At 39.6% G+C, this 26,160-nt stretch overlaps 1 protein-coding gene across 4 annotated transcripts in view; it reads left to right on the forward strand.

Annotated features, from left to right (window-relative positions):
- nrcama (neuronal cell adhesion molecule a) overlaps positions 1 to 25,625 on the forward strand; it is a 65,230-nt gene extending 39,605 nt beyond the window's left edge. Inside the window, exons 3-32 of one of the 4 annotated variants that reach the window (XM_080886762.1) lie at positions 5,638 to 5,823; positions 6,287 to 6,304; positions 6,581 to 6,686; positions 6,829 to 7,022; positions 7,154 to 7,276; positions 7,462 to 7,632; positions 9,224 to 9,335; positions 9,467 to 9,651; positions 9,907 to 10,038; positions 10,172 to 10,315; positions 10,439 to 10,550; positions 10,643 to 10,809; positions 10,918 to 11,065; positions 11,146 to 11,270; positions 13,233 to 13,262; positions 14,775 to 14,876; positions 15,026 to 15,223; positions 15,310 to 15,380; positions 15,477 to 15,702; positions 15,998 to 16,113; positions 17,244 to 17,451; positions 17,815 to 17,937; positions 18,062 to 18,238; positions 18,429 to 18,461; positions 18,987 to 19,052; positions 20,268 to 20,390; positions 20,531 to 20,686; positions 22,215 to 22,346; positions 22,438 to 22,516; positions 23,871 to 25,625. In XM_080886762.1, the coding sequence (XP_080742888.1) occupies positions 5,730 to 5,823; positions 6,287 to 6,304; positions 6,581 to 6,686; positions 6,829 to 7,022; positions 7,154 to 7,276; positions 7,462 to 7,632; positions 9,224 to 9,335; positions 9,467 to 9,651; positions 9,907 to 10,038; positions 10,172 to 10,315; positions 10,439 to 10,550; positions 10,643 to 10,809; positions 10,918 to 11,065; positions 11,146 to 11,270; positions 13,233 to 13,262; positions 14,775 to 14,876; positions 15,026 to 15,223; positions 15,310 to 15,380; positions 15,477 to 15,702; positions 15,998 to 16,113; positions 17,244 to 17,451; positions 17,815 to 17,937; positions 18,062 to 18,238; positions 18,429 to 18,461; positions 18,987 to 19,052; positions 20,268 to 20,390; positions 20,531 to 20,686; positions 22,215 to 22,346; positions 22,438 to 22,516; positions 23,871 to 24,105 (3,906 nt within the window). In that variant the 5' untranslated portion in view covers positions 5,638 to 5,729 and the 3' untranslated portion in view covers positions 24,106 to 25,625. The remainder of the gene's footprint in view (positions 1 to 5,637; positions 5,824 to 6,286; positions 6,305 to 6,580; positions 6,687 to 6,828; positions 7,023 to 7,153; positions 7,277 to 7,461; positions 7,633 to 9,223; positions 9,336 to 9,466; positions 9,652 to 9,906; positions 10,039 to 10,171; positions 10,316 to 10,438; positions 10,551 to 10,642; positions 10,810 to 10,917; positions 11,066 to 11,145; positions 11,271 to 13,232; positions 13,263 to 14,774; positions 14,877 to 15,025; positions 15,224 to 15,309; positions 15,381 to 15,476; positions 15,703 to 15,997; positions 16,114 to 17,243; positions 17,452 to 17,814; positions 17,938 to 18,061; positions 18,239 to 18,428; positions 18,462 to 18,986; positions 19,053 to 20,267; positions 20,391 to 20,530; positions 20,687 to 22,214; positions 22,347 to 22,437; positions 22,517 to 23,870) is intronic. The other 3 variants (XM_080886763.1, XM_080886765.1, XM_080886764.1) reach the window with 3 other exon arrangements.
- The last annotated feature ends 535 nt before the right edge of the window (positions 25,626 to 26,160 follow it).

Consider the following 26,160-nt stretch of genomic DNA (forward strand, 5'->3'; position numbering starts at 1 on the left):
GCTTTTCTTCATTAAAACCTGCAATTGCATTGCATAGCTTCCCATTTGTGATGGGATGGGATTATGACCGGGACCGAGTACCGAGTACTGCTTCACCTTACAGTCCAAGCAAAGAGAACTACAGTGAAGCATAGATAAGTAAAGTAAATAATTCTAGGTTCTGTAAAAAGATATGAGAGCGTGCATGAATAGCACCTCATCTATCAAAGCTGATTAGTAAGGCAGTGCTACCAGTTATTTTTCTTCCACTCACAGTCGAGGCCTTGCCCCAAAGAACAGGCAGTTCATTGTCATAGATCGGCTAGAGAGAGAGAGAAATAGAGAACATGAGTCGAGCAGTCAGCCAATAAGATTATGAAAGTGACAGATACAGCACTAGGAGTAGGTTGGTGTTTTTAACACGAGCCCTTTACTCAGAAGACTTAATAGGTAAGTGTCTCTTTCATGGTGTATCATTACATCTCTGGCTTATTTCCAATACCGTAACTTTCCTCTGGCGTTAGTGTAGAATAGTCTGTAGGATTTATCTATCTGAAGGAGCTGATGGAGACCAAAGCTGAGCTACAAGGATAATGATCATTGATCTTTTTCTTTAAGATGGTATCATTTACCTCAGGGACAGAAGAGCCTCTATTGTTTGTCACTGTTTGGTCTAAAAATTTGGGTTCACAGGCTGTTTATGTTTTAGTAGCTAAAAGGTTACAAAAAAAGGTTGTTAAAGTCTAACAGTATCACTGGATTATGTTTCCTATATTATAAATTAAAAAGATACTATTCCCTGATAGACTGACACCAGCACTTGCTTTTCATCAATGAATGCAGCATCAGTTGTGAAGCTACTGCAAACCACTGAGGTAAAGTTCTATCCTCAGGCACTGGTAGCACAAAAGCAGTTGTTTGGTATCAGCCTGCACTGTTTTTGTATTTAGTTACAGGAAGCTGTCTCTGTCTTCCTTTTTCTTTTCTGGAACTTGGAGTAATATATTTCAGCTGCTGGTATTATTTCAGTATCATTTTTTATACGTTCATTGATGTTTCTAAAGGATTTCACTCATATAATTATTGTACATCTGGGTACCCACATTGAAATGACAGTATAAACTCTGCTTTCACTGACTGGAAGAAACGCAGAAATCAAAGAAAATGTATCTGATGTCCATTCTGATTACATGGTGAACTGTGGCTTTTACTCTACAAACTGAACGTATGTTATTGTGATGTCAGCTATGTAAAAAGAGTGAACTATCTGAGTGCTGAGCTACAGTACAGATGAGAGAGCATCCAGTCTAGTCCAGTCTAGCTGAAAGCAGTCTGACTCAGTCTATTGTTCACAAATATCTCTGTCACTATGATTTGATGCGACTACAGATGATTGTGTTTTCTGTCCCTCCCTCTAATTCTCTTCCCGCTTCCCTTTTCTGCCTCGCTCATCTCTCTAGTCGGGCTGTCATCTCTCAGTGTCTCTCAGTGTGACTGAGGGCTGCGTAGTGACCAACTTAGCAAGTTGCTTCAGGGTTTACGAACTAAGAAGACTGTTGGGTTTCTGTCAGCTGCCCTCACATCATGAAATGTTGACTCTGGCTATGATGACTTCTTTTGTCGAGGGTAATTTGAGTGAAAGTAACCAGGAGTTCAGTATCAATCAGCAAGTCCTCCAACTGTATGTTGCAAGTATTCATATAGGTCATTTGTTGCTACTTCCGTTGGGGTAGAGGAGTGACACCAAACCCTCAACCTGGAGACTGAACTTTCATTTGAGATCATTTGTAGGTTATACTTTCTCCCATTTTTACTTGTTTTATTAGATTTACATATAATAATTGCTTAGTTAAACACTTATTTACCTTCGGATACCATTCCATCCATCCATCCATCCATCCATCCAGTCTCTTCCACTTATCCTTGTCTGTCGCAGAGATAACACATGGAGACAAACAACCATTCGCACTCACATTCACACCTATGGGGAATTTAGAATTACCATTACTATTATAAATTATAATTACAACACCAATGCATATTTACTCTTACATCACTACACCCGGAGGATCTTCTTCTTCTCCTTTATGAGTTGCCACAGTGGTTCCATCACACTTCTTCTGTCACACTAAACCTCTGCATGTCCTTCTTCACCACATTCATAAATCATTTCTGTGGTCTTCCTCTTTTCCTTCTGCCCAGCAGCTCCATATGCAACATCCTTTGTCATTTGTCCTAACAGTTAAAATAACAATCCACATAAAATACTTATAGTGTGGTTTTTCAGTGGGAGAATGTCACTAATCAGTACAAATGGGTAAACTTGAAGGAGTGAACTTGATATCATATAATATACCTCATAAGTTAGCTTGGCCACTATTTGATTCTCCCAAGTCCAGAATCATCTTTTTTTTGTTTTTTGTTCTCTGAATCAGGTGTGTTCTCACTACTGGTAACATTCCCTTTAGTTTTGGTTAGAGGCACCACATGACACGCCCTGGTTCGCTCTCAATTCTATGCTAAATAATACGCTAACTCTCAAAGCTGGGTAGTTTACCAAAGCACAGAGATAAGAAGCTGTGTGCTCATAGTGAGAGCACTTTCAGTCCTCTTGACTCTGGCAAGAAGGCAAGCAAAAAGTTGTCAAAATCAAACTATTTTCAGGTTGCTAACGGTCAGTGTTTTGTGTACATGGATACAAGGATCTGTGTTTTGTTTTATTATATACACGGAACACTCTTTTCATTCACTCTGAAGAAAAAAAGGAGTACCTTTTGCTTGAAATGCTTCAAATATCGAGTATTCTACAGTAAAACTAAACCGATGAGATAGTGAAACTATATCTTGCTCGTGGGCTTGGTTTAAGAAAGAATTGGAGAACACAGTGACGATCAGGCTGAAAGAAAAGAGGAAAGGATAGAGTGACCAAGAAGGAAAAGGCAGAGCCTTAGGGTGACTTTTTTGACCTGTGGACTTCGACCTTTGAGTCAGTAAGAAGAGAAAAAAAGAAGGATGAGAGATGACTTGCCTACTAGCCAGTCATCCCACTCATCCTCCATTGAGTCCTCTTTGTTTTCATCATCTTTGGCTTTTTTGTTTGGAGCCTCTGAAAAAATGAGCAACGAGAAACTATTTTTTTCCCATCTAGTTTCAGGAAGAATGTCCAGCTCTCTACATGTATGTGTGTAATTACACTTTTATAAGCATCTTTGTGTGGATGAGTCTCCTGCCAGAGAAATATCTTCCGCCACGCTGCACAGTACAGCCTCGTGGCTTTAATTATGACAAATTCAATCAACAGGAGTCATAAACACATTCGGTGTTGACTGTGCAACAAATAGGTTTGAAGGACTTTTTGTCCTTGTCATGCAAAGATTGAGAGTTCAGTTTTGTTGTACATGATCACGCAAGTTAAAGTTTCTGTATTTACAATGTCTAAGCACTGTGCCAGTTAGACCCAAGTGAGTTCTAGCAGTAGAAATATGCAGATGCTGACATTTGTACATGCAGCTAATTTTACGCATCTGTGTGTTTGTGTCTATGCTTCACTATGTCATCTGTGTTGTCTACCTTTTTTTTTTTTTACCCTGCAGGCAATCTTCACTCTGGAGATGTGACTTAGGTCAGATATAAAAGCTGATTTTTCTACACATGTAAAAATCAGTTGTAAAGCTTGTAACACTCATTTATTAACTAACATGCTCTTTTGTCATCTTATATATGTAGAAGAGTTAAAGTGTAATAATCTTAGAGCCAATGCAAACTGGGCTTTCCCATAAAAAAGTACTGTTTTAAATATTCTAATCAAATGCACAAACTGATTAACTGATGTTTCATTTGTTTTTTAGGTAATATCAAGTGAGAAAACATATTAATAAACTGAGAATTTATTTGAAGGCAGCTGATATTTAATTATACACTACATGTATACTGCAGAGCTTCATTTGCTGATTTAGTTGTGTTGTGTTGTTAGCTTAATTAAGCTACGGTAAGCTAAGGTACTTTTGTTAAATACATTTTTACCAATTTAGCAAGCAACTGAATCTTGTTTCCTCACATTTCTCAAATGGTTACATGGTTTAAGGGTCATTGTTTAAGGCTATTTTTTGTTCTATGCTAAAGAATTCTCTTTCAATTCTTCAGCATAGAAAACAGTAGCCTAGCGTAATCCGTAGCCTAGCTTAATGACAGATCTAAAGAGTGTGCTATTGAATGCCTAGTGAATTAAATCTGCTATGCTTAAAATGTTTCTTAAAATTTGTCTCTCCATATTAAAGGAGAGGAATAGGATGGTAAAATGGATGATTTAGCGTATTTCAGTCTTCACTCATGCTATAGGTATCTTAATTTCAAACCCACGTTGAACATTCTCTTCATTCTTGGTGATTGATTGATTGATTGATTGATTGATAATACTTTATTCATCTCGAGGGAAATTGGGTTAAGGCTGCCAGCCGTTCCAGCGCCATCCTTTCTCTTTTTTAATCATTACCTTTTAGACCAAACTACTTCTTAAAAGCTTCAATCACTTTTGAATGAACTCAGGCTCAATGTGTCTCTGTGGGAAAATGCTCCAAGGTCCAGCACAGCTCAGCATGGCTAGTGACACTGTGTGGGAGGCCATTACTGTTATAGCTGCATGGACTATGATCGTAATTAATCTGAAGATAGCCCATTACATTTGCATGATCATATTGCCTCTCTCCACAATGAGTTTCAAAGGTTTTGTTGTGTGCTTCTTTCTCCCTGGTGTCTCTCCTCTCGACTAATTTGTGAGAGGAATATCCAATAGGACGTGTCAGCGTAATTAGCTGTGTCCTGAGGTTGTATTAGCTCACACTCTCTGCCCTGTCACAATAGTGCACAACACTTGTGTCAGAGTCATTACCATACTTTTTCATATCATCAGACATGCTTCCTGTCCCGCAGAGTAGAGATAGCCTGAAGCTATATATAGCAATGAAAATTTCACCTTCAAATGCCTCTGAGGACCTTAACCCCCTTCTGTCAAAATAATATACTGATGTGTTTGTGCGCACTGCTCATAGAATAGTGTGTATACAGAGATGCATGTATAGTGACTGCAGCTAGCGCCAAATAAGTCAACACAAACTGCCCAAGCATATTAGTCTGTGTCTGCTTTTTGGAATATAACACCCAGATGATTAATTCTGACAGCACCTACACTCGGAAGCTCATTGTGCCGGGCCAGTCTGTCTCGCTGGCATTTTCATCAGAAGAGAAAGTAAACGAAATGAAGAAGGACAGATGCATGCACACTGCTAAAGTTGTTTAAGTTGCAAGGATGGGAATCCGGTTTGTTTGGACTTCTCCTGCCAGTGTCTTTACATTGAACGAATGATAGCCTATGCATGACTATGAGTCACTTGCCAAGCATGACTCTAGATACCCAACTTTGGAAATAACCTCACAGAAAAACTAAAGTAAACTTTCCATTGTAGTACAGAGTAAATATTCAGCTCTATTTACCTGTAGTTCATTTGAATGGATGGACTCACATTATTTAACCATATTTGTATACATCTGAGGATAGTGCGTGTGCACTTGTTTTTTGATTCTGAAATCTTTTTTTGCCATTAAAATTGCTGAGACAAATCTCAGTAAGTTTTTCTTAGTATTTTTTATTCCTCTGTGTAGTGCAGATTCAGACTTCTTCACGCTGTCTACAACCTTCACCTCTGTTGGACCTAGGGGAAAAGGTTTGCACCGTGCCACTGACACACCTGAGCATGGACAGGAATAGGAAGTGGGTGCCAGGCTTCGGAGCTGTGCTGCTGACACTCCTAAGTCACATGACTTCAGCACTTGAAGTGCCTCTTGATCGTAAGCGTTGCCCTTTACATGCTCTGTGATTGTAAGACTTGATGTTACGCTTGCATAATTCTTTTCAAACTAATGGAATTTCAGTGAAATACTTTCATATTGTGGGATAAAGTGAAGATATTTTACCTCATGAAAATGTAGCAATAATCTATTTCTATTCTATCTATTCTATTTCAACTTTGCATGTTTCAGCATGGTGTTTTGCAATGAGATTTTAAGGATTTCTGTTTATCTTGATATCACACAATCTGTTTGAACCGTTGAACGTCTTCATCTACTTTTCTAGCATTTATTGCACCTGCCTTTCTAAACATCCTCCCCTCAAAAAGTGTGCAGGCTCAGTCAAATGCTTAAAAGTACCTGAATCTATTTCACCTGAACCTGTTGTTTAGTCCTTGCAAAAACTAACACCTTTCCTCAATATTCTATTACTGTGGTGTGGCATGTCATGGTGGACAAAAAGCTAAAGTACTGGAAGGATGTAAGTTTCCCCAAACACTGGTGTGGTTTCTGGTGTGGAGTTTTTTAATATTTTGGCGAATGATGTGCATGCACTTATTTCAACACTGTAAAAAGTGGTGCTTTGTAGATGTGATGGTAAGCTGCATGGAGTGTTTCATCTATAAATGTCTTGATTGTCGCTGCTTGTTGCATGCTGCTTGTACATCCTCTGTTTGAACACATTCAGCATTATTCAGCACATTCGGGTTTTGTTGTGCTGTGTATCTAAACTACGCTTCTTTTGGGGTTTCTTCAGTGCCACAGCCCCCTACTATAATATTACAGTCCCCAAAGGATTACATCTTTGATCCACGCGAGAACATTGTCATCCACTGTGAAGCCAAGGGGAAGCCTCATCCCAGGTGAGAGAGTCCCTGCAATGCCTAATGAATGATTTAGTGTCAAATTAGTAATTCAAATTTGCCTGACACATGAATAAATGTGCCATAACATCTTCTTCTGCTCCATGTGTTTCCTTCATGGCTCTATACTTCTTGGTTCTAGCTTCTCCTGGACAAGAAATGGGACTCACTTTGATGTGGAGAAAGACTCCAAAGTTTTAATGAAGCCCGGTTCAGGAACTCTGGTCATTGATATCAGCAGCGAAAGGGCTGAAGCTTATGAGGGAACTTACCAATGCATAGCTAACAATGAGCATGGCACTGCCGTATCTGACAGCATTGTCATCAGGCAGTCCAGTAAGTCTTCTCTTTGTATTTAAATGCATAAGCTCTAAAATCTTGGGCTTTAAAAGTGACGACTAGTTGAGTACAAATAAATATTATCCACTCTGCATTAACCTCTTGGTGTTGATGTTTGTGACTCACAGGGTCCCCCTTATGGTCAAAGGAGAGAAATGAGGCCATCATGGTGCAGAAGGGGGTCTCCCTTGTGCTGCAATGTCGACCCCCTGCTGGGCTGCCCCCTCCTGTCATCTTCTGGATGGATAATAGTGAGTCGTGTGTACATATTTGCAGACATATAAGGTGCAATGACTAAAGAATTTCACCTTCACCAACAAAAGATTGGGTCAATCCTTTCTGACCCATCTCATTTCTGAATGTAGTTGATAAAACAATCTTGTGAGCTAATGGAAGCTTTTTGCATTGTTAAGTTGCTTGTCTCTCACCCTCCCAGACTTTCAGAAGCTACCACTGGATAAACGAGTGTCCCAGGCCCTGAATGGAGACTTGTACTTTTCCAATGTTCTCCCAGAAGACACCAGGAGTGACTACATTTGTTACGCTCGCTTTCCTCATACACAAACCATCCAGCAGAAACAGCCGATTTCAGTCACTGTCCTGGACAGTAAGTCAAAACTGGTTTAAATAAGCAATGGATTTCTCCTTAAAGAAGCCAAAAACTCAATTACTTAAATTAAAAAAGTACCTTTTTCTGAATTTCTCACAATATTTTCTACTGAGCCAAGCTTAAGTCAGCTCAGCATAGATTTCCTTATATGGTCATCTCACATGAAAAGGCAAAGTTTACAAGCACTTTCTGTTTGTGGAAGCCAGATTAGGGGCATCCAATCAGAAAAACGTAGGCTTTTTAATAGGAAGGAACTAAAACGACTTGTTTCAAATAGAAGAGGAACTGAAGGGTTTTTAAAACCATGCAAAGCATCTCAAATGGAATCCTAAACTATGAAGCTGTGCAGCTAGAAATAACTATGGAGCTAAAAAGGTCTGGTCTAAGCTTGCACAAGTCATTTCCAGCATTTCACATTTGAAAACTTTCAGTTTTTATTGTAAACTGAATATTAGTATTTTCTCCTTTGTCAGACACCCTTTTACTTTACAACTTCCTTACTTCACTCTTGCAAAACTGTTGTAGATAAATGTTAGTTTAAGTTTGTCTCCCCTGAGCTCTGTAAGGGCTTTGATTTTATAATGTCCTTATCTCAGTCTCACTAATAATAATTGTGTAATTATTTTTATTTTATTTTATTTATTTGTTGTTGTTGTTGTTTTTTTCAATTATGGCTTTGGGTGACACACATACTTTGCTTTACAATGTAAACTAGGAAATGCATTGCATTTCCTAGTTTTGCATGCTTATGATTCTCTGTTATATTACAGTGGAAACAATGAATGAGACTCTGGCTGCTTTATACAATATCACTGATTTCTATAGTGGTGAGTGCTGGTTTATACCCATTCAGCCCCCTTCAGTGTGAACCCGGCCCTGTTTTTACTGCCCTGCATAACCATATCTGACTTACACACTCACTCACCTTTAACTTGGCCTCAATCCCCTCCTCTGTAAGTAACACTTGCCCTTCCTCAGGTTTCTCCTACTTCATTCAAATTAAACGTTAATCAGTACAAACAAGATACAAAGTGTGATACGAGGTAAAATGCAACTCTATCAATTAATTGTTACTGACAGTTTGTGGCCTTTAAGTAATTATCTATAGTCACAAATGAAAGAACATTATTATGTTAACATTATTTTTTATGTAACATTGTTCATCTCCACCTTGTGAAACTTGATATGGATAATTTGCCATTTTCTGACCTTTCCTGCAAATTCTGGTCCTTTGGTATTTGAACCCTGTATCAAAACATGCTGGCACTGTTCTCTTGACCAAGGCTGGAGTCAGTCCAGCTGTGCATTTATATGCATGGGTTGTTTACTTAAACAAATGCTCAGGTCTTTCAAAGACATCCCCTTTGCTCTGGTATTGTCTTTATGCTGTAAATAAAGACTTTCTTTTACATTCTACTGAACCATCTCTCCTATCCACAATTAGTTTTTCATCAACACTACATTTTCCTCTTCCCTTTGAAAATGTAAATCATCCCTGAGGTTTCTGCTCTGTTTTATAAGAAGAGCAGTGTTAAAGTATAATGTTTTGGTCTGTTGCTGATATGGTCTTGTGCTCTGACCTGTTCAGGCAGCCCAGAGGGCGAGCGTCGTCCTGGTTTTATGCTGCCTCTCGGCACCACCAGCACCAAGATGGTTCTGAGAGGGCAGACTCTGGAGCTAGAATGCATCGCTGAGGGCTTGTAAGTTGGCATATGCAGTAACTACTCTAAGGGTTTATGTTTACTCAAATTAGTGCCGCAGTGTCTGAAAGAGAAGAAAAACTAACTGACTGGAAGAGTTGTTTGCTGTAATCTCTTTTCTTCTGTGATAGGCCGACTCCAGATATCTCGTGGCAGAAAGAAGGAGGAGAGCTACCAAGCAACAGAGTGTCCTACCAGAACTTCAAGAAAACACTGAAGATTTCTGATGTGAATGAAAATGATGCTGGCAACTTCCGCTGCGTAGCCACAAATAACTTGGGCACTGTACACCATACCATCAAGGTCACTGTCAAAGGTAGGCAGATCAGCTCAGTCATGTTACTGATGCCCTTAAATTTGTTTTACAGTATTACCATATTTTATTCTGAACCCCAATTTTTATTCATAAATGCATTCTAATGCAAGCAGATAAATACACATTTGAATCTTCCATTTATAGAAACAACCAGTGTCTTCTCTCCTATATTACGTTGAAAGCTAAAGAAAGATTTATAGTGATAGCTTGTCAAGAATTTCACTGAGCATTTTCAGTCTTGTTCATTATCCCCAGCGGCTCCTTTCTGGGTCAGCATTCCCAGGAACCTGATCCTCGCCCCTAATGAAACTGGCGTGTTGACTTGTCGAGTCAATGGAGAACCCAAACCAAGGATAGACTGGTTTGTCAATGGAATTCCCATAGAGAGTAAGAAAAATTAGATCACTTCTAATTTAAAGCAGACAAAATAGTAAACTTGATTAGCTGGGGACTGAATTCTCAGTTCCAGCTCATTTTCAATTAAAGATGATGATGTAGAGATCATCTTGCCCTGTGCTAGACACTCCTGAGGACCCCAGCCGCAAGGTGGAAGACGACACTGTGATTCTCAGCAACGTGCAGTCAGGGTCCAGCTCTGTCTACCAGTGTAATGCTTCCAATGAATTCGGCTACCTCCTGGCGAATGCTTTTGTCAGTGTTCTTGGTGAGTTAAAACATATTTATTTCATATTAGAACTGCCCCATACAAATCTTTAGTTAGAAACGATTTGGAAAATGGCCATATTAATGAGTTTTACCAAGCATCTTCTCTTTTTTTCCTTTAAAGCTGAACCACCAAGGGTCCTCACTCCACCTAACCAAGTGTACCAGGTCATCACCAACAGCCCTGCATTACTACACTGTGCTTCCTTTGGCTCACCTATTCCAACCATCACATGGTAACTGTCAGCTCATTTGAAATATTATTAGATTTCAAAGCTAAGATGCACTGTACTGTACTTGAGCTGCCTTGGTTGCCATTTCTATGCAGGTTCAAAGACAGTCAGATCAGCATTAAGAATACTGACCCATATGTAATCCATGAGAATGGTACTCTGGAAATAAATGTAGCCCAGCCGCTAAATAGCGGAAAGTACACCTGCATTGCCACAAACAACCTTGGGATCAAGGAGAACCATGTCTTTTTGGAGGTTAAAGGTCAGTATAGTCTAATCAGAACTCAGACAGTGACATTGGTGGTTCAATTCTTCTTTGTCAGTGGGTATTAGGTTATCAGCGGTGACATAATGGTTATCCATTTTGCAGAGCCCACTCGTATCCTGAAGCAGCCAGAGTACAAGGTGGTGCAGAGAGGAATGAGCGCTGTCTTTGAGTGTAAAGTCAAGCATGACGCTTCCCTAATCCCCACCATGACCTGGCTCAAAGACAGAGGAGAGTTGCCTGATGATGAGAGGTACGCCCAACCATTGAGACTGCACTTATTCTGTTGACTCTGTAGAAATACCTGATGTTATTTCTCGTTAATACTTTCAGGTTCGAGGTGGACACTGATAGTCTGACCATCAGAGACGTGACTGATGATGATAAGGGGACTTATACTTGCATCATGAACACCACCCTCGATCAGGACTCAGCCAGTGCCATGCTGACTGTTGTCGGTACGTTCTCACCTTAATTTATTAACGTAGTTATCATTTAGCTCTAACACAGATCCAGAGGCTTTTTTGCTTTCCTGCTGCTATTGTTTGATTCCCCCCCCCCCCCCCCCCCCCCCAATTACCAATTATAACCCCTTTTGGTTCCTTAATTGCAAGGCAAGGCAAGGCAAATTTATTTGTATAGCACAATTCAACAACAAGGTGATTCAAAGTGCTTTACAGAGACATTAGAAACAAAAACAAATAAAAAGTATGATTTAAAATTGATTAAAACAAGCAAACAAACAAACTAACTAAACACACACATTTCACACCTGTTCGCGCGATCTGAACCCTTATCGTAAGGGGAGCTACCAGTCCTTCTGTGGACGAGCTACTTTCTATTTTAAATTCCCTGAATTTAAAATACTCTCTAGACCCAGTCTAGACCCAGCTGGGGAGCTACCCAGAGCTCTAACCCACTTAACAAACAAACAAACAAACAAACAAACAAACAAACAAACAAACAAACAAACAAACAAACAAAACAGTATGTAAAATCAAAACAGATAAAATCAGAACAGTAGATAAAATCAGTAGTTAATGTAAGTTTTGAAATTTAAGCTTAAAAGTGTGGATTTGGTGCTTTATTTAAATGCAGCTGAGAACAGGTGAGTCTTCAACCTGGATTTAAATAAACTGAGTGTTTCAGCTGATCTGAGGCTTTCTGGGAGTTTGTTCCAGATATAAGGAGCATAAAAGCTGAATGCAGCTTCTCCGTGTCTGGTTCTGACTCTGGGAACTGATAAAAGACCGGATCCAGATGACCTGAGGGATCTGGAAGGTTCATACTGGGTCAGAACTTTAAAGTCTATCCTCTGACGGACAGGCAGCCAGTGTAAGGACCTCAGAGCTGGACTGATGTGGTCCACTTTTTTGGTCTTAGTGAGGACTCGAGCAGCAGAGTTCTGAATGAGCTGTAGTTGTCTGACTGATTTTTTAGGTAGACCTGTAAAGATGCTGTTACAGTAATCAAGCCTACTAAAAATGAATGCATGGACTAGTTTTTCCAGGTCCTGTTGAGACATCAGATCTTTTATCCTTGATATATTCTTGAGGTGATAGTAAGCTGACTTTGTTATTGTCTTAATGTGTTTCTCTAAGTTTAGGTCTGCATCCATCACTACACCCAGATTTCTCGCCTGGTTTGTGGTTTTTAGATGTATAGATTGAAGTTCTCTGGTGACCTGTAATCGTTTTTCTTTGGCGCCAAAGACTATTACTTCAGTTTTGTTTTTGTTTAGTTGGAGAAAATTGTGGCACAACCAGTCATTAATTTCCTCAATGCATTTACCAAGAGCCTGTACAGGGCCTCGGTCTCCTGGTGACATTGTGATATATATTTGTGTGTCATCTGCATAGCTGTGGTAGTTTATTTTGTTGTTCTTTATAATCTGTGCCAGTGGGAGCATGTAAATGTTAAACAGAGGGGGTCCCAAGATGGAACCTTGGGGAACTCCACATGTGATACTAGTCTGCTCAGATGTGAAGTTACCTATTGATACAAAGTATTTCCTGTTTTCTAAGTATGTTTTGAACCAGTTTAGTACAGTTCCTGAAAGACCTGCCCAGTTCTCCAGTCGTTTGAGTAATATGTTGTGGTCAACTGTATCAAATGCTGCACTGAGATCCAGTAAAACTAAGACTGACATTTTTCCACTGTCTGTGTTAAGACATATGTCATTAAACACTTTTGTCAGAGCGGTTTCAGTGCTGTGGTTCTGTCTAAAACCTGACTGGAAGGCATCGTAGCAGTTATTCTGTTTTGCAGAATAACTGCACTGAAACATTAGTTTTTACTCCTCAAGCTTTAGTTACATTCCTAAAATAACATTACCATTGAGATCTTTCTGCTGTTTCTTAAATGTCTGTCCCTAACTTCTAACCCTCTTCTTGCACTTTGCTCCTGCTTTTCGCTGTCAGAGGCGACTCCTACTCCTGCAATTGTCTACGGTAAACAATGTCCACATTGTCGCAATTTGTAGCTTCCATTAGCTTAACTCATTGTGTGTGTCCTTTGGCTACTTCCTTTCATGGTGTACATTACTTTTATACTACTTGAATTTTGGCAGTCTGCTGTCTCAAATCAAACACACAAGTAATTAAAGTTGCCTTTGCAGTGTTTCACCTGCTGCTGTCATGCTAGCTACTGCATTTTATGTACTTTTGCAAAGTGTAGTGCGTTTAACAATATGGAAGACATCATTTTAACACACACGAACACTAAATTCTGATGACACATCGTATGTAATGTGAGGTTTTACCTGCAACACCTGAACAAATCTGGTGCTGTTCGCTAACTAGCAGTAGTATCATCATCAGTGTTGTCAGGTTGGTCACAGTCAACTGCTAAAACTGTACAAAATTCTACAAAATAATACTATTTTCAAGTTAATTAAGTAATTAAACTGTAACAATCATAGCTTAACGGGTGGGCCAGTCTGAACAAAACTTTGCAAAAACTTTTGTCACACATACAGCGCTGCTTAACATCTATTTGGTTTGTTTTTTTGTTTTTTAAAGATTTATTAAAAATCCCAGTTCTTGATTATTTTTATTTATTTATTTATTTTATTCAGCGTATGTTGCCCGTGTACAGAACCACCCATAGGGCAGGCTTTTGCTAGTAACTTTTGATGAGCTGGTGTTGATGATATAAAGCTAGTCCTGGTGATGAAGATCACACAGGTTTTGGTCAAGATCATTAATTAAAAGCTGTTTTTTATTTAATATATGAATGGAAATGCCCTCTTTTTTATGATATTACACAGTTTCATTTGGTCTAGTAGTTAGTTTTTAAATATATGTTTAATGTTTTTTCAGTTTGTACATACATACATCACAGAGCTTATATGCAACATACATATTTGCATAAATGAGACACATTTTGACATGTTTTACTCAATTATATAAAAATGCATTATTTTAAAAGTGTCTGTCATAAAAAATGATAAAGTTGCAAAAACTGTCACAAAAAATTGGATATAACAGTCCTAACTTTTGCCAATAATGTGCAGCGTTCGGCTATTTGACTGTGATTGACCCATTAACCTTTTGACCCTGCAGTCTGATTATTTCTGGTCAATTTTGTCTTAAAACTTGCCATAAACTTTAAATCCCACCATACTTGCATAGAATGCATGTGAGCGTTTTAAAAGTTTTTCGTCTCTGTTAATGATGGGTACATTTGCACCCACGTTTTCAATATTTGGACCTCTCCTCAGGACTGTGTGAGTGCATACAAACTGTTGACTGACATTCATGTTTTTTAAATAAGAAAAACACAGTTAATGATGTAATCCGGCTAACAAATGTTGGTGTTAACCTCACTAGCTACCCATCAAAATACCTGCTGTACATTTCATTTACTGCTGTTATGTTTTTAATTGTGGAAAGGTGTTGTATTGGTGCCAAATTTTATATGGAAACAGAAGCAAGGTACTAAATTTCTTATTGCATTCACAGAGAAACCTGACCCTCCGACTGACCTGGAGCTGACAGACCAAACAGAGAGGAGTGTCCAGCTCACCTGGACCCCAGGAGATGAAAACAACAGTCCTATAGAGAGTATGAAATTCTCAGTGCTGGAGCAGTTTGCTCAGATTGTACTATCGGCAGACATGATTTAACCTACAGTAATTATGACCTGTACAAATGAAAACAAAGTTTCTGCTGTTAAAAACATTCATGACATCTGAATCTTTTATCTTCTCCAGAATTTCTGATCCAGTATGAGGATCTTCTCCACCAGCCAGGAGTTTGGACAAACCTGACAGAGGTTCCTGGTACTAGCACCACAGCACAGCTGCACCTCTCTCCATACGTTTACTACTCCTTCAGAGCGCTGGCTAAAAATCGTATCGGCTATAGTGAGCCGAGCCAGTCCTCACGTCAATATAGGACCAACCCTGCAGGTAAAAGTCACTGAAAATAGAAATATGTTAATCATCTTAACACAAAAATAAGTTCAGACCGAACCAGGATTCTTTGGTTTTCTCAGCTCCTGATGAAAACCCATCAGGTGTTCAGGGAGTAGGAACCGAGCCAGGCAACTTGGTCATCTCCTGGACAGTGAGATGGTTTTAATTATATTTCAGATTGATTTGAGCCTAAATGTATTGTATAGATGAAATATGCAAGTACTAATTAACATTACTCTCTGTGTAGCCACTCACAGGACTCCAGTCCAATGGGCCCGGTCTGGAATATAAAGTGCAGTGGAGACAGAAGGATGTTGAGAAGGAGTGGTCAGCACAGAATGTGGCCAATGTATCCCAGTGGGTTGTGTCTGGAACTCCAACATATGTGCCCTATGAAATCAAAGTTCAAGCTTTCAACGATTATGGTGTTGGGCCTGAACCTGAAGTGGCGTTTGGATACTCTGGAGAAGACTGTAAGTGAATTCTGTGGAAATACGTTTCTTTTCGGTATTAGATCAGAACTATGGAAGATAGAAAAAGATAAAGCAGACTGGGAAGTTTGAGAATGAGCATCTGTTGTTTAAGGTTTCAATAACAGGCGCTGTAACCCTTGTCATTTTGTTTTATAGTATTGGTCAAGTCATAAATAAGTCTAGTTATGTGACATACTATAAAACCTTACTGTGTTTACTATTACAAGACCACGATCCATCACCACAGTGTTTTCAAACTGGTTCAACTTAATATTTCATATTCTCTGTTTTGCAGTGCCTTTGTCTGCTCCAGAGAGTGTGCAGGTCATGATTCATAACAGCACACTGGCAGAAGTACACTGGGAGCCCATATCACCGCCCTCTGTCAGAGGAAAACTACAGGGATACAAGGTATTGTCTTATGCCACATTTCCCCCTCCATCACAGAGATGTCAAAGTAGATGTCCCAATCTTATGACATTAATGTCACTTATAAATACAACCAACTCTATAGATACTATGAAAATAGTCCTTCTTGAGTAGTTGGGTCCCAGTTTCCCTTGAGAAGTACCTTAATTTTTTTGTGGCATAGATTCAACAAGGTGCTGGAAACATTCGTCTGCTGCCCATTTTTCAGCTGCACAACCAGCTCAAAGTATGCCAAGAACATTTTCCCTACAACACTACACCACCTCTAACAGCCTGAACCTTTTATACAAGCCAAGATGGAGTCATGCTTTCATGTTGTTCACACCAAATTTTGACCTCAACATTTCAATGTTTCAGCAGAAAACAAGATTCATCAGGGCAGGCAACATTTTTCCGATCTTCTGTTGTTCAACTTTAGTCAGACCATGTGAATTGTAGCTTCAGGGTTCTGTTTTAGCTGAGAGGACTGGCACCAATTGTGGTCTTCTGCTGCTGTGCTTTCAGAAATGGTCTTCTGCAAACCTTGGTTGTAACAAGTGGTTATTTTTAAGTTCTTGTTGCTCTCCCACCAAAGCAAAACCAAAACAGTCTGGCTATTCTTCTTTGACCTCTAGAATCAACAGGCATTTTTCCCCGAGAACTGCCGCTTACTGGATATTTTCTTGTTTTCCTTTTATTGCTATATGATTTTTTTTTTTAAATCATTTTTTGTATATTCTAAGAAGTAGTTGATCCCAGCAGATTAGCAGCATCTGGCACCAACATCCATTCTGATGCTAGGTTTGAACTTCAGCAGGTCATCTTGACCATGTCTACATGGCTAACCCTACGAAGGTGCTGGCATGTGATTGGCTGCTTAGATATTTGCATTAACAAGCAGTTGAAAAGGTGTATCTAACAAAGTGACTGGTGAGTGTATGTCTGAATGAGTGTAGTATAGGAAGTAAGGAAAAAGAAAGAAAAAAGTTACTTTGAGCTTTGAAGGAGAGCCAAAAAGCTTTTCTGTTTTTTTTTTTTTTACTGAGCATCACTTTAATTCTCCTGTTTTGTGTTGGGGAACCTGGTTACAACATCACAATGATTCATTTAACTCTTGGTGTGTTTTTCTCCAGGTATACTACAGGCGAAAGCATGGTTTGCATGAGACAGAAGAGGAGACTGATCAGGAAATGCAAGTTTTGACTTTCAGTGGAAACCGAAGTGAGGGACGATTGCCAGGCCTCCAGCCTTACAGTGTCTATAGTCTCTCTATCAGAGTCCTTAATAACAAAGGAGAAGGGCCTTCTAGCCAAAGCAAGACATTTGAGACACCTGAGGGAGGTGTGTATGTCTTTCGGTCCAAAGAAGAATAAAAAAAAAACTTGTACTGTAATAGGATGCCAAGTTCCTCCAAATTTTAAATGGATCACCACACTTTGAATGTTGCTATACTACAATATCTTAAATGTACATATTAATACAAAATATATATTTTACCTGCTGCTAGTAGCACTGTTTGTACTAGTAAGACAGCCTACCAAATACAAGGGCACACAGAACCAACATCCAATTAAAGCCTTAACAGTCATACAGGTTCATGTACTCCTTAGCCACTATTATATGACCTTCAAATATAAAATATTTGTATCCTACAAATGCTCATGTAGCCAACAGACTCAGAGTTAATTCTGGTTTTGTTTTCAGTCCCAGGGCCTCCTTCTTTTCTCAGTGTAATCAACCCTGGTTTGGACTCTCTCACTCTGGAATGGGGCCCACCAATTAACAACAATGGACGTCTCACTGGATACATTCTGAAATACCAACCAGGTAGGATTTGCAGTCCCCTTCAACTTTAAGTATCGCCACAGTATTATGCAGCATTTTTGCTTTTTCCTTTCAACTTTCATCTTTGCATTTTCCAATTGTTGGCTGTTTCTTGCCGTGTCTGCAGTCAACAATACCAGCGAACTGGGACCAGTCCAGGTCATGACCTTTCTAGCCAACGAGACCACCATTACTCTGAGTAACCTGAACTCCAGCATGCTCTACAAGTTTTACTTAAGCGCAAAGACAAACAAGGGCTCTGGCCCCATCATCACAGAGGAGGCTTTCACAGTCATGCATACAAGTGAGTCCTGTGTCCAAGAACTTGAAGTTTAAGCATTTAACTTAAGGTGAACCAAATAAAAGCTCAATAGGAAGAAAACGTTTTAAAGCAGCCTAACCATAGCCACAGTGCAGTGACAGATGTCAGGAATTCTGTAAAAATGACAACCCTGAGGAGGTTCTGTCTCTTTCTCTTTCTCTCTTCCTTGAAGCTCGTACTCGGCCCACTGTAGAGGCAGGCAAAGGTAACCCAAGTTTGCCACTGGAAGTATCTGCATGCTAATTACATTAATAGATATTAGAAACGAAAACAGCCCTAGCATAGATGTCATGTTTATTGCACTTTTCCCTGCATGTTAAGGTAATCCAACAATTGTGAGAAACCATGCTTGTGTCCTGTTCTGTAAGAATAGGTCGTTTTTACACAGTCACACGGTGTGAAATATAGGATTTCTATGTTGTAAAATGATATTTTCTTTCATCTTTTAGTATGTCTCTTCTTTAAATGAGCAGATTCCTTTTGCATGATGGTTTGAATTCCAGCGCTAACATTTATGCTATAAACTGACTGTTTTTATAAACAAAGTAGAAATTTATTTGCTGCAGAGTTGCTCATTTTTCTTTGTGTAGATACAGAGCTGGATCAGGTGCTTCATTTTAGCTTTCAGTATTAAGAAGCGTTGCCACGTTTTAACTCTCCGTGTCAGTACTGTATGCTCTTTGTTGTGATGCTTATGTATTTTGTCTCACTCTTTTCCGTGTTCTTTCAGGCCCCACAGAGCCCCCTCACCCAACTTCCCCCATCACTCAGTCTCTGCATTCCCCGTTTCACAAGGGTACAAGCACTCCCTGTGTCCCTTACTCCCTCCCCCACTATCTCCCCATGAACTCAGTCCTGCAGAAATGATCCATCTTAGTAATTTTAGCTTAGCGACTTCTCGTGATTTCGTGATGGTAATGAACTAGCTTATCACTGATACAATTTTTGTCATTTTGCCTCTGTGCACCACTACAGTGGATTTTAAATCAAACAATCAAGATGTTATTGAAATGCAGTTTTAATTTATGGGGTTTAACAAAAGTATTGTAATTACTGTTTAGGAATAACTGCAATTTTTATACAGACTGACTTAGTCATCGATTTCTTGCCTCTGAGAAAGTCTTCAGCTTCAGTGAAATGTTTTACTGGCTTTTCAGACTACTGATGGCCTCCTTTATTTGCATCGACAGTCCGCATACTGAGACCTCCAGTGAAGAGATATCAAATGCAAGTTCAGCACTTTGGCACCTAAGTCCAGATTTTTCATTAGCTAAATTTCTCATAGAATAATGAGCAAAACAGGTCTCACATGGCAATGAAACTGCTTATGAGTCAATTGCGTCTCAGAAAACAGCTGTAATTCCTAAACAGTTAATACAATATTGAAATTCTGAACTTTAATCATATCTTGAATGATTGGTTTAATATCCACTGTGGTGGTGTACAGAGGCAAAACTGCCACAAGGTCACAAAAAAGTAATTAAAAAAAAAGCTCAGAAAATATTGCTAGTAATATTAACCACCTGATTGGTGTTTTATTGAGATGGACATTTTTGTAGCAGCTAACCTGACCTGTTTTTAATAATGTAACAGGAGCTTAGAATTGCACAGCGTTGTTACTTATTTTGTAATTCTTTTCTTGATTTTATTTTGTAACGTTAAAGCTACAGTACTTTGTAGACTTAACTTTAAGTTTCCAAAGATAAATGTTCACTTTATATATTGAGCCAAAACATAACAACAATGGCCTTTTTAAAAGCTTGCCTGTGGTCCACTTTACCACATGTGGTGGAAAAAACTACCAAAGACACCAGCTGTTTAATACACGCTGGCAAATTGTTCTGGAGATGTTCATAGATGTAAACATTGATATAATTTTACTTGTTTTACTGGATTTATTCTAGATTAATGTAATTTAGTAAGTTGAAAATGTAGGTGTCTTCAAAAAATGTGTACTTTTTATGTTTTATATTAGCAAAAAACACATTTTCTCTCTCTCTTCGGTGCCCAGCGCCTCCTGTGGGTCGTGCTTTTGGCACAGTTAACACTTCTGTATCAGAGGACAGTGCAGTGATCAGTTGGGAATACTTTGGACACCATAAGAATGTATATGTGGAGTATATTGTTGAGAACAGTAAGGCTTTCTCTTGTATTTCAAAGCATCAGTGCATGTCTTGACTTGCTTACAACTGACTAGATCTGATTTTTCAAAATTAGCATTTATCCCAGTATCAGATTCCTGAATCTAATTCCTTTCCACTGCCTCGATTCCAGGTAAAGAGGAGTGGAAAAAGGAGTTTGCAAACGGTTCACACTCACATACAATAAAAGGTTTAAAGCCGGGAACTTCCTATAGGGTGAAAGTGATAGCTAAAGATGCAGCCGACCCGACAGTCCACAGCACAGACGAAATGTTGGTTACGGTGCCAGGTGAGGCAGCATGCCTCGACATAGATGGTTTTTGTTTTCAGTGCCTGCTTCATCTTTTTTTTTCCTTCATCATCAGATTTAGTTTGTTACACTCAGACATGAATGTACGGTAGTTAGTTAGCGTACAAGCATGTCAGAAGTTGCCATCAGTAGCCTCTGGTCTAATGCATGTCATTTAAAGTCGCCACCGCAATGCCCATTATTACCCATTATTACCATTATTACTCTTTTAATTTTGTTGTGTTAGTGCCTACATGCATTGAGGATCAGAACTGCTGAAATAAAAAATTAACAAAGACAGAAACACGTGACTCTGTAAAACAAAATAATACCCCCCACACCCATATTTCTTTGCCCTTTTTCAGGCACTTTTAGCTTCTTCGACTTATCCAGTTTAACTGAACACCTCATTTTTCCAGTAATCTGGAAACATAAAAAATTAGACTTCTACGGTGCACACTTTGCACACAACGACAGCAACCTAGTTTCAATACTAAAACAACAATGTAATCGAAAAACAGAAATAATTTAGTCTGGCTAAATAAATAGGAAAATGGAAAGGTAAGTATATATGAAATTAATACAATTGAAAGTAGACAGAAGCAGAAAATTTATAGAAAAGTAAATACATACAGAAGTAAACACATCTTACTGTGATCCACAAGGTCTCTGCTTGTGGATTATATGGTCACGCTGTCTGACAACCACCCAGCAACAGAAAAAAACATCACAGACCAAACAATATTGTTGCAAGAGCATGCATTAATATTGTGTGCATTTTTGTTTTGCATTCTTTTTCATGCATTAAAGACAATTTTGATAAGGAGAGATCATTTGGAAGAACTGAATGTGATTTACTGAGATACAGAATTCAATTAAGCTACTTGGTGATTAGACTCTGATAACCTGTCATAGCAGGACAGAATCTCAGCGGTGATAAGAATTAGGACAAGACCCACCGTAGTGTAAATGCTGGTGGTGATGAAGATGAAGATGAAGGCTTGGATGAGACGGATTGCACGAAAGCAGATTGAAAGAAAAGTGCTGAGATTTTAAGTATGCAAAATAGAGGCCAATTGGCTCTGTTCTGTGGGGTGGGGAAAGAAAATGATTGGACTAGAGTAATGATGTCAGCGTTGTCAGTTTGACACCGTAGGAAAGTGGAAGTGATATAAAGAATAGCAGTTTGAGCACTGACAGCAGTAGTGATTACAGATCTTCCTTATTGAACATCACCATAAGCGTCATAATAATTTATTTAAAGTCATTTATTTATTCCCCAATTCTTTTTTTTTAATTTTGGCTGTTTTGGTCCTCCATATAAATCGTCATATTAACCCATTTCACAGTTCCATCCTGTGTTTACAGCTTCTGTTAATCTCAGTGTTGCTCAGCATGAAGAGGACAGTTTCACTGTTATAGGAGCCTAGAAGTACATTTTGAGCTGACACTTAATGTTTATCTTATTTCTGTGAACTTCTCCCCACCCGTTTTTCTTTCTTTCTTTCCTCTTTCTTTCTTTCTCCAGCTGTAGCCAGCCGGCAGGTAGACATCGCTACCCAGGGCTGGTTTATTGGACTGATGTGTGCCATCGCTCTCCTCATCTTGGTGCTTCTAATAGTGTGTTTCATCAAGAGAAACAAGGGTGGCAAATATCCAGGTAAACCACACATTATCTGTGTGCATTATGAGTCCAAGCCTGTAGTCGGGAATGCGCAGAAATTTAAATTAATTGCTGTTGAAACTGACAGTGAAAGAAAAAGAAGACGCTCACCAAGACCCAGAGATCCAACCCATGAAGGAGGATGATGGGACATTTGGAGAGTACAGGTGAGAGACGTTCTTCAGTCAGAGAAGCATGGTTAAAATAGGACCAGAGCAGTGTATGAGCGTTCTCTTTGTGTTGGTCCATTGTGTCCTGACTGGGCTGTTTGTATATGTAGAACATTTTACCAGGCTGCAGAAACACTCCCCACTCAAGACTCGATTACCAAACACTCCACAGAGGCAAGGCGATATCCAAACTACTCTGCTTTGACTCTTACATTTACCAACTCACCTGCACATTGCCCATCTAATATAAAAGAAGCTTTTTCATATTATACAATATGTAAATTTTAACAAGTTGTTTCATCTCTGACCTCTTAAATTGTATACTAACTGCTCTTAAAACAAATGAGATCTTGCATGCTTCGACTAGGAGAGCTGAAAGCGCTGTCTGTTTCCAAAAAAAGCTCACAAAAAATAGACACTCACCGTGGCTCATGAATTGCTTTTCATGTGTCCTTCCACTTTTATCTTTCTGTTTTGTTTTTCGGGGGGAGGGGTTTAGGTCGATGGAGAGGTAAGACAAGATGCGATAAAAGCAGCATGCAATTCAAGCAACCTATAAAACCTCCTTGAGTTTCTGATTAAAGAGAAAATGAAGGCAGAGACTACTGTGTCATGATGCTCATTATAGTACCAGCATTAACACTCCAGATTTACCATTTAATATTACTGCTTTAACTGCTTCTAGCTCCCTTCATTTTATTGTTTTAATAATGATAATGTCTTTAATATCTCCATTAAGTGCTAAAGTACTTGTATGATCCTCACTGTAGCTGCCATAGTATTGAATAAAACTCAATGTGTTAATACAGGTGGAGCGTGACAAAATGGTTTAAATGATGCTGTTTGCATTTTGGATTCCTGCATGTAAAGCAAAAGCATATTGACTGAAAGCGTTTCAGAAATTGCATTCGGATGCAGGTACATTGCAAAGGACTTGAACGGCACGTATTTGCAAACTCCTCTTGCAGCGCTGCACCCGGACTTGAACCACCACAGCACTAACACCCTAAATGATATTTAACTGAGCTGCTCCACTGTACAATAACAGTACCACAACGTGTAATGTATCACTTACCCCATGATTTTGCTCATTTTAAGTTTTTAGTTTAAAAAAGTAATCACTTGTGGATGTATTTGCACACTTGAAGTGAGCTTCATCAAAATGTGTACCAAAGATGGCATAAAGTTGCAGTGATATTGTCACTGTGGTAAGCTATGCTTGTGCAGTGGAAAAGCCAGACTGCTTATGTGCTTGAAGAGCCTGTTTTCTTTCTAAAAGGTTATGAGAAGTGCAGAAGACGTTCTGCAAGCTGCACGAGTTCTTTCTCAGCCATCTTCCTACTCCTTACAGTGACACTGAGGACCACAAGCCGCTGAAGGGTAGCCGGACGCCGTCCAATGGGACGGTGCGGCGTGACGAGAGCGACGACAGTCTGGTGGATTATGGTGAAGGTGGGGACGGGCAGTTCAACGAGGACGGCTCCTTCATCGGCCAGTACAGCGGCAAGAAAGAAAAAGACACGCATGAAGGCAACGAGAGCTCGGAGGCCCCGTCGCCTGTCAACGCCATGAATTCATTTGTCTAACAAAGGGCCACAGCCTGGCTGCAACGCTTGCTTCAGCCACTCCCTTGTCACCCTGGCAAATGTGACCATCTCTGTGGTGACAGCTGCTAAGGTGACAGTTGTTGTGGACACCTACCTTAACCCCTTGGTGGTTCTCACTCCGGTGGCCATGGCTAACTGTCACCAAGACTGCTGACACGACCTCATCCCCACACCTGCCAGCCCCGGTCACACTGTGACCTCCACTCATCAAGACGCACTCAACATGGCAAAGACCGGCTCCACATCATCCATAACCATTGAAAGAAGGTGTGAAATGAGGAAAGGAGAGAGCAAACAATACAGAAAAGCAAAAGGAATGTACCCGAAGGGGTTTTTACCACTCAGACTGAGCACGAATCTTTTAAGTGTGTTAGTGCCATTTGATATCCTTTGCAAAATATACAAGATATGAAATATCAAAAAAGATATATTTTATCAAGCTACAGTACATAACCAGAAGGCAGGCAAAAAAAAAATGCATCCAATCCCATTCATAAACATGTGCATGGAGTAAATTGTGATCCTAATAAGCGTTTTACCACACTCGTGTCAGTTGTTGCAGAGGTAAGCTGCGTGTTGAAACTGTATACCATGCACGCCTACAAGCAGCTGGGTATGTCTTTTATTGTTTCCTTTTTTTATCAGTCAGAAAGTGTCAAATCACGTATGATATATAGAGGGAAAAAAAGACAGCAGTGTCTTTGCAGAGACTGCTGTGAAATGTGTGACTCCAAGTAGAAGCTAGCATAGGTTTTTGACCTTTTTTGTACATATGTGGTAGAAGAAGAAGAAAGCTATATTTTAAGGACAGGTATGTCTATTTGCGGTCATTAAAAACCTGGCTAGACATTAGATAAGCTCAGCTTTCAGCCACTTATCACACCAGCCAGCTAGCCAGACCTCCCACACTTAACTGCAGTCGGCCTCCCATTCTTTTCTTTTTTGCAGTCTTTTGTGTTTTTCCCAAGCCTGCGCTTCTTCTCACTGATCTCTTAAGTGGTGATTGATCCAGTGTCATTGCCAGGTGCTTCCACCTCGAGTTGTGGCCCCTGCGCAGGCCTCTGTTTTACGTGGACAGAGCTAACCGCTACCCCAGCACTGCTTCCAATAGCATTCCTTCTTGCATATGTGCTGTGCGTACTGTGCTGCAAATATGTCGCATTTAGAGAAAGGTTCACTGAGAGATGGTGCAGCGGTGTCTGGATGTTTGGATGTTAATGATTGAGAAGCTCTCAGCACGGTTTCTAGTGCCTTTGTAGTGAACGGCAACCTGATTCATAGTTACATACATGAGACAGACCAGAGCTCAGAGCAGTTCAAGAAGTCTACAGCTGCGATGCATTCAGAATACCACCCGACCTTACCTTAATAACAGCTTTAAAAGCTACGCGAGTGTTCAACACCGCAAAAAAATGCGCTTCAGGATTTCGCTGATAATAAAGTTGTTCATAGGGGAACATTAAAACTAAGACCATTTTATCAGCTGTAATGCCACTAAATATTGTATGTGGGCTAGTTATTTAAAAAAAATAGCCTCTTTCATTTTGGAGTCCAGGGTTCCTACACAGTGCTATAAACGTGACTTGATTTGAACAATTTTGATGTTACACAGTGGCGTTTGTTGTGAGGGATCGCTTCCACCTATAGATTGCTATGCCCTTGTTGACAATCATATTATCCAGCTACCATCAGCTCACAGTGTATACGCATCATATAATCATACCATCCAGCTATGAACACTCGATAATAAAATGGGAAAAATGTGTCATGTGTACATTTCAAACTTCTCCCAACCTGTTGGGAGCACTAAACAACTGCCAACCTTCTCACCAGGTAACCGCCAGTGGGAACCAGACTCAACATCTGGAATAGACTTACATTTGCTGGTAGCGCTTAGAAACGACGCGGTCATAAAAATGATACTGAATGTGAAAACAGGTGTATCTGTTCATGTGAAAATATTGCTTGTTTCACTCCAAATGGTAAAACACACTGGTGACTTCGGTTTATGCATTCAACCCTTATGCTGTATGT

The sequence above is a fragment of the Rhamphochromis sp. 'chilingali' genome (genome assembly GCF_963969265.1).
Source record: "Rhamphochromis sp. 'chilingali' genome assembly, chromosome: 7".
NCBI classification, from domain to species: domain Eukaryota; kingdom Metazoa; phylum Chordata; class Actinopteri; order Cichliformes; family Cichlidae; genus Rhamphochromis; species Rhamphochromis sp. 'chilingali'.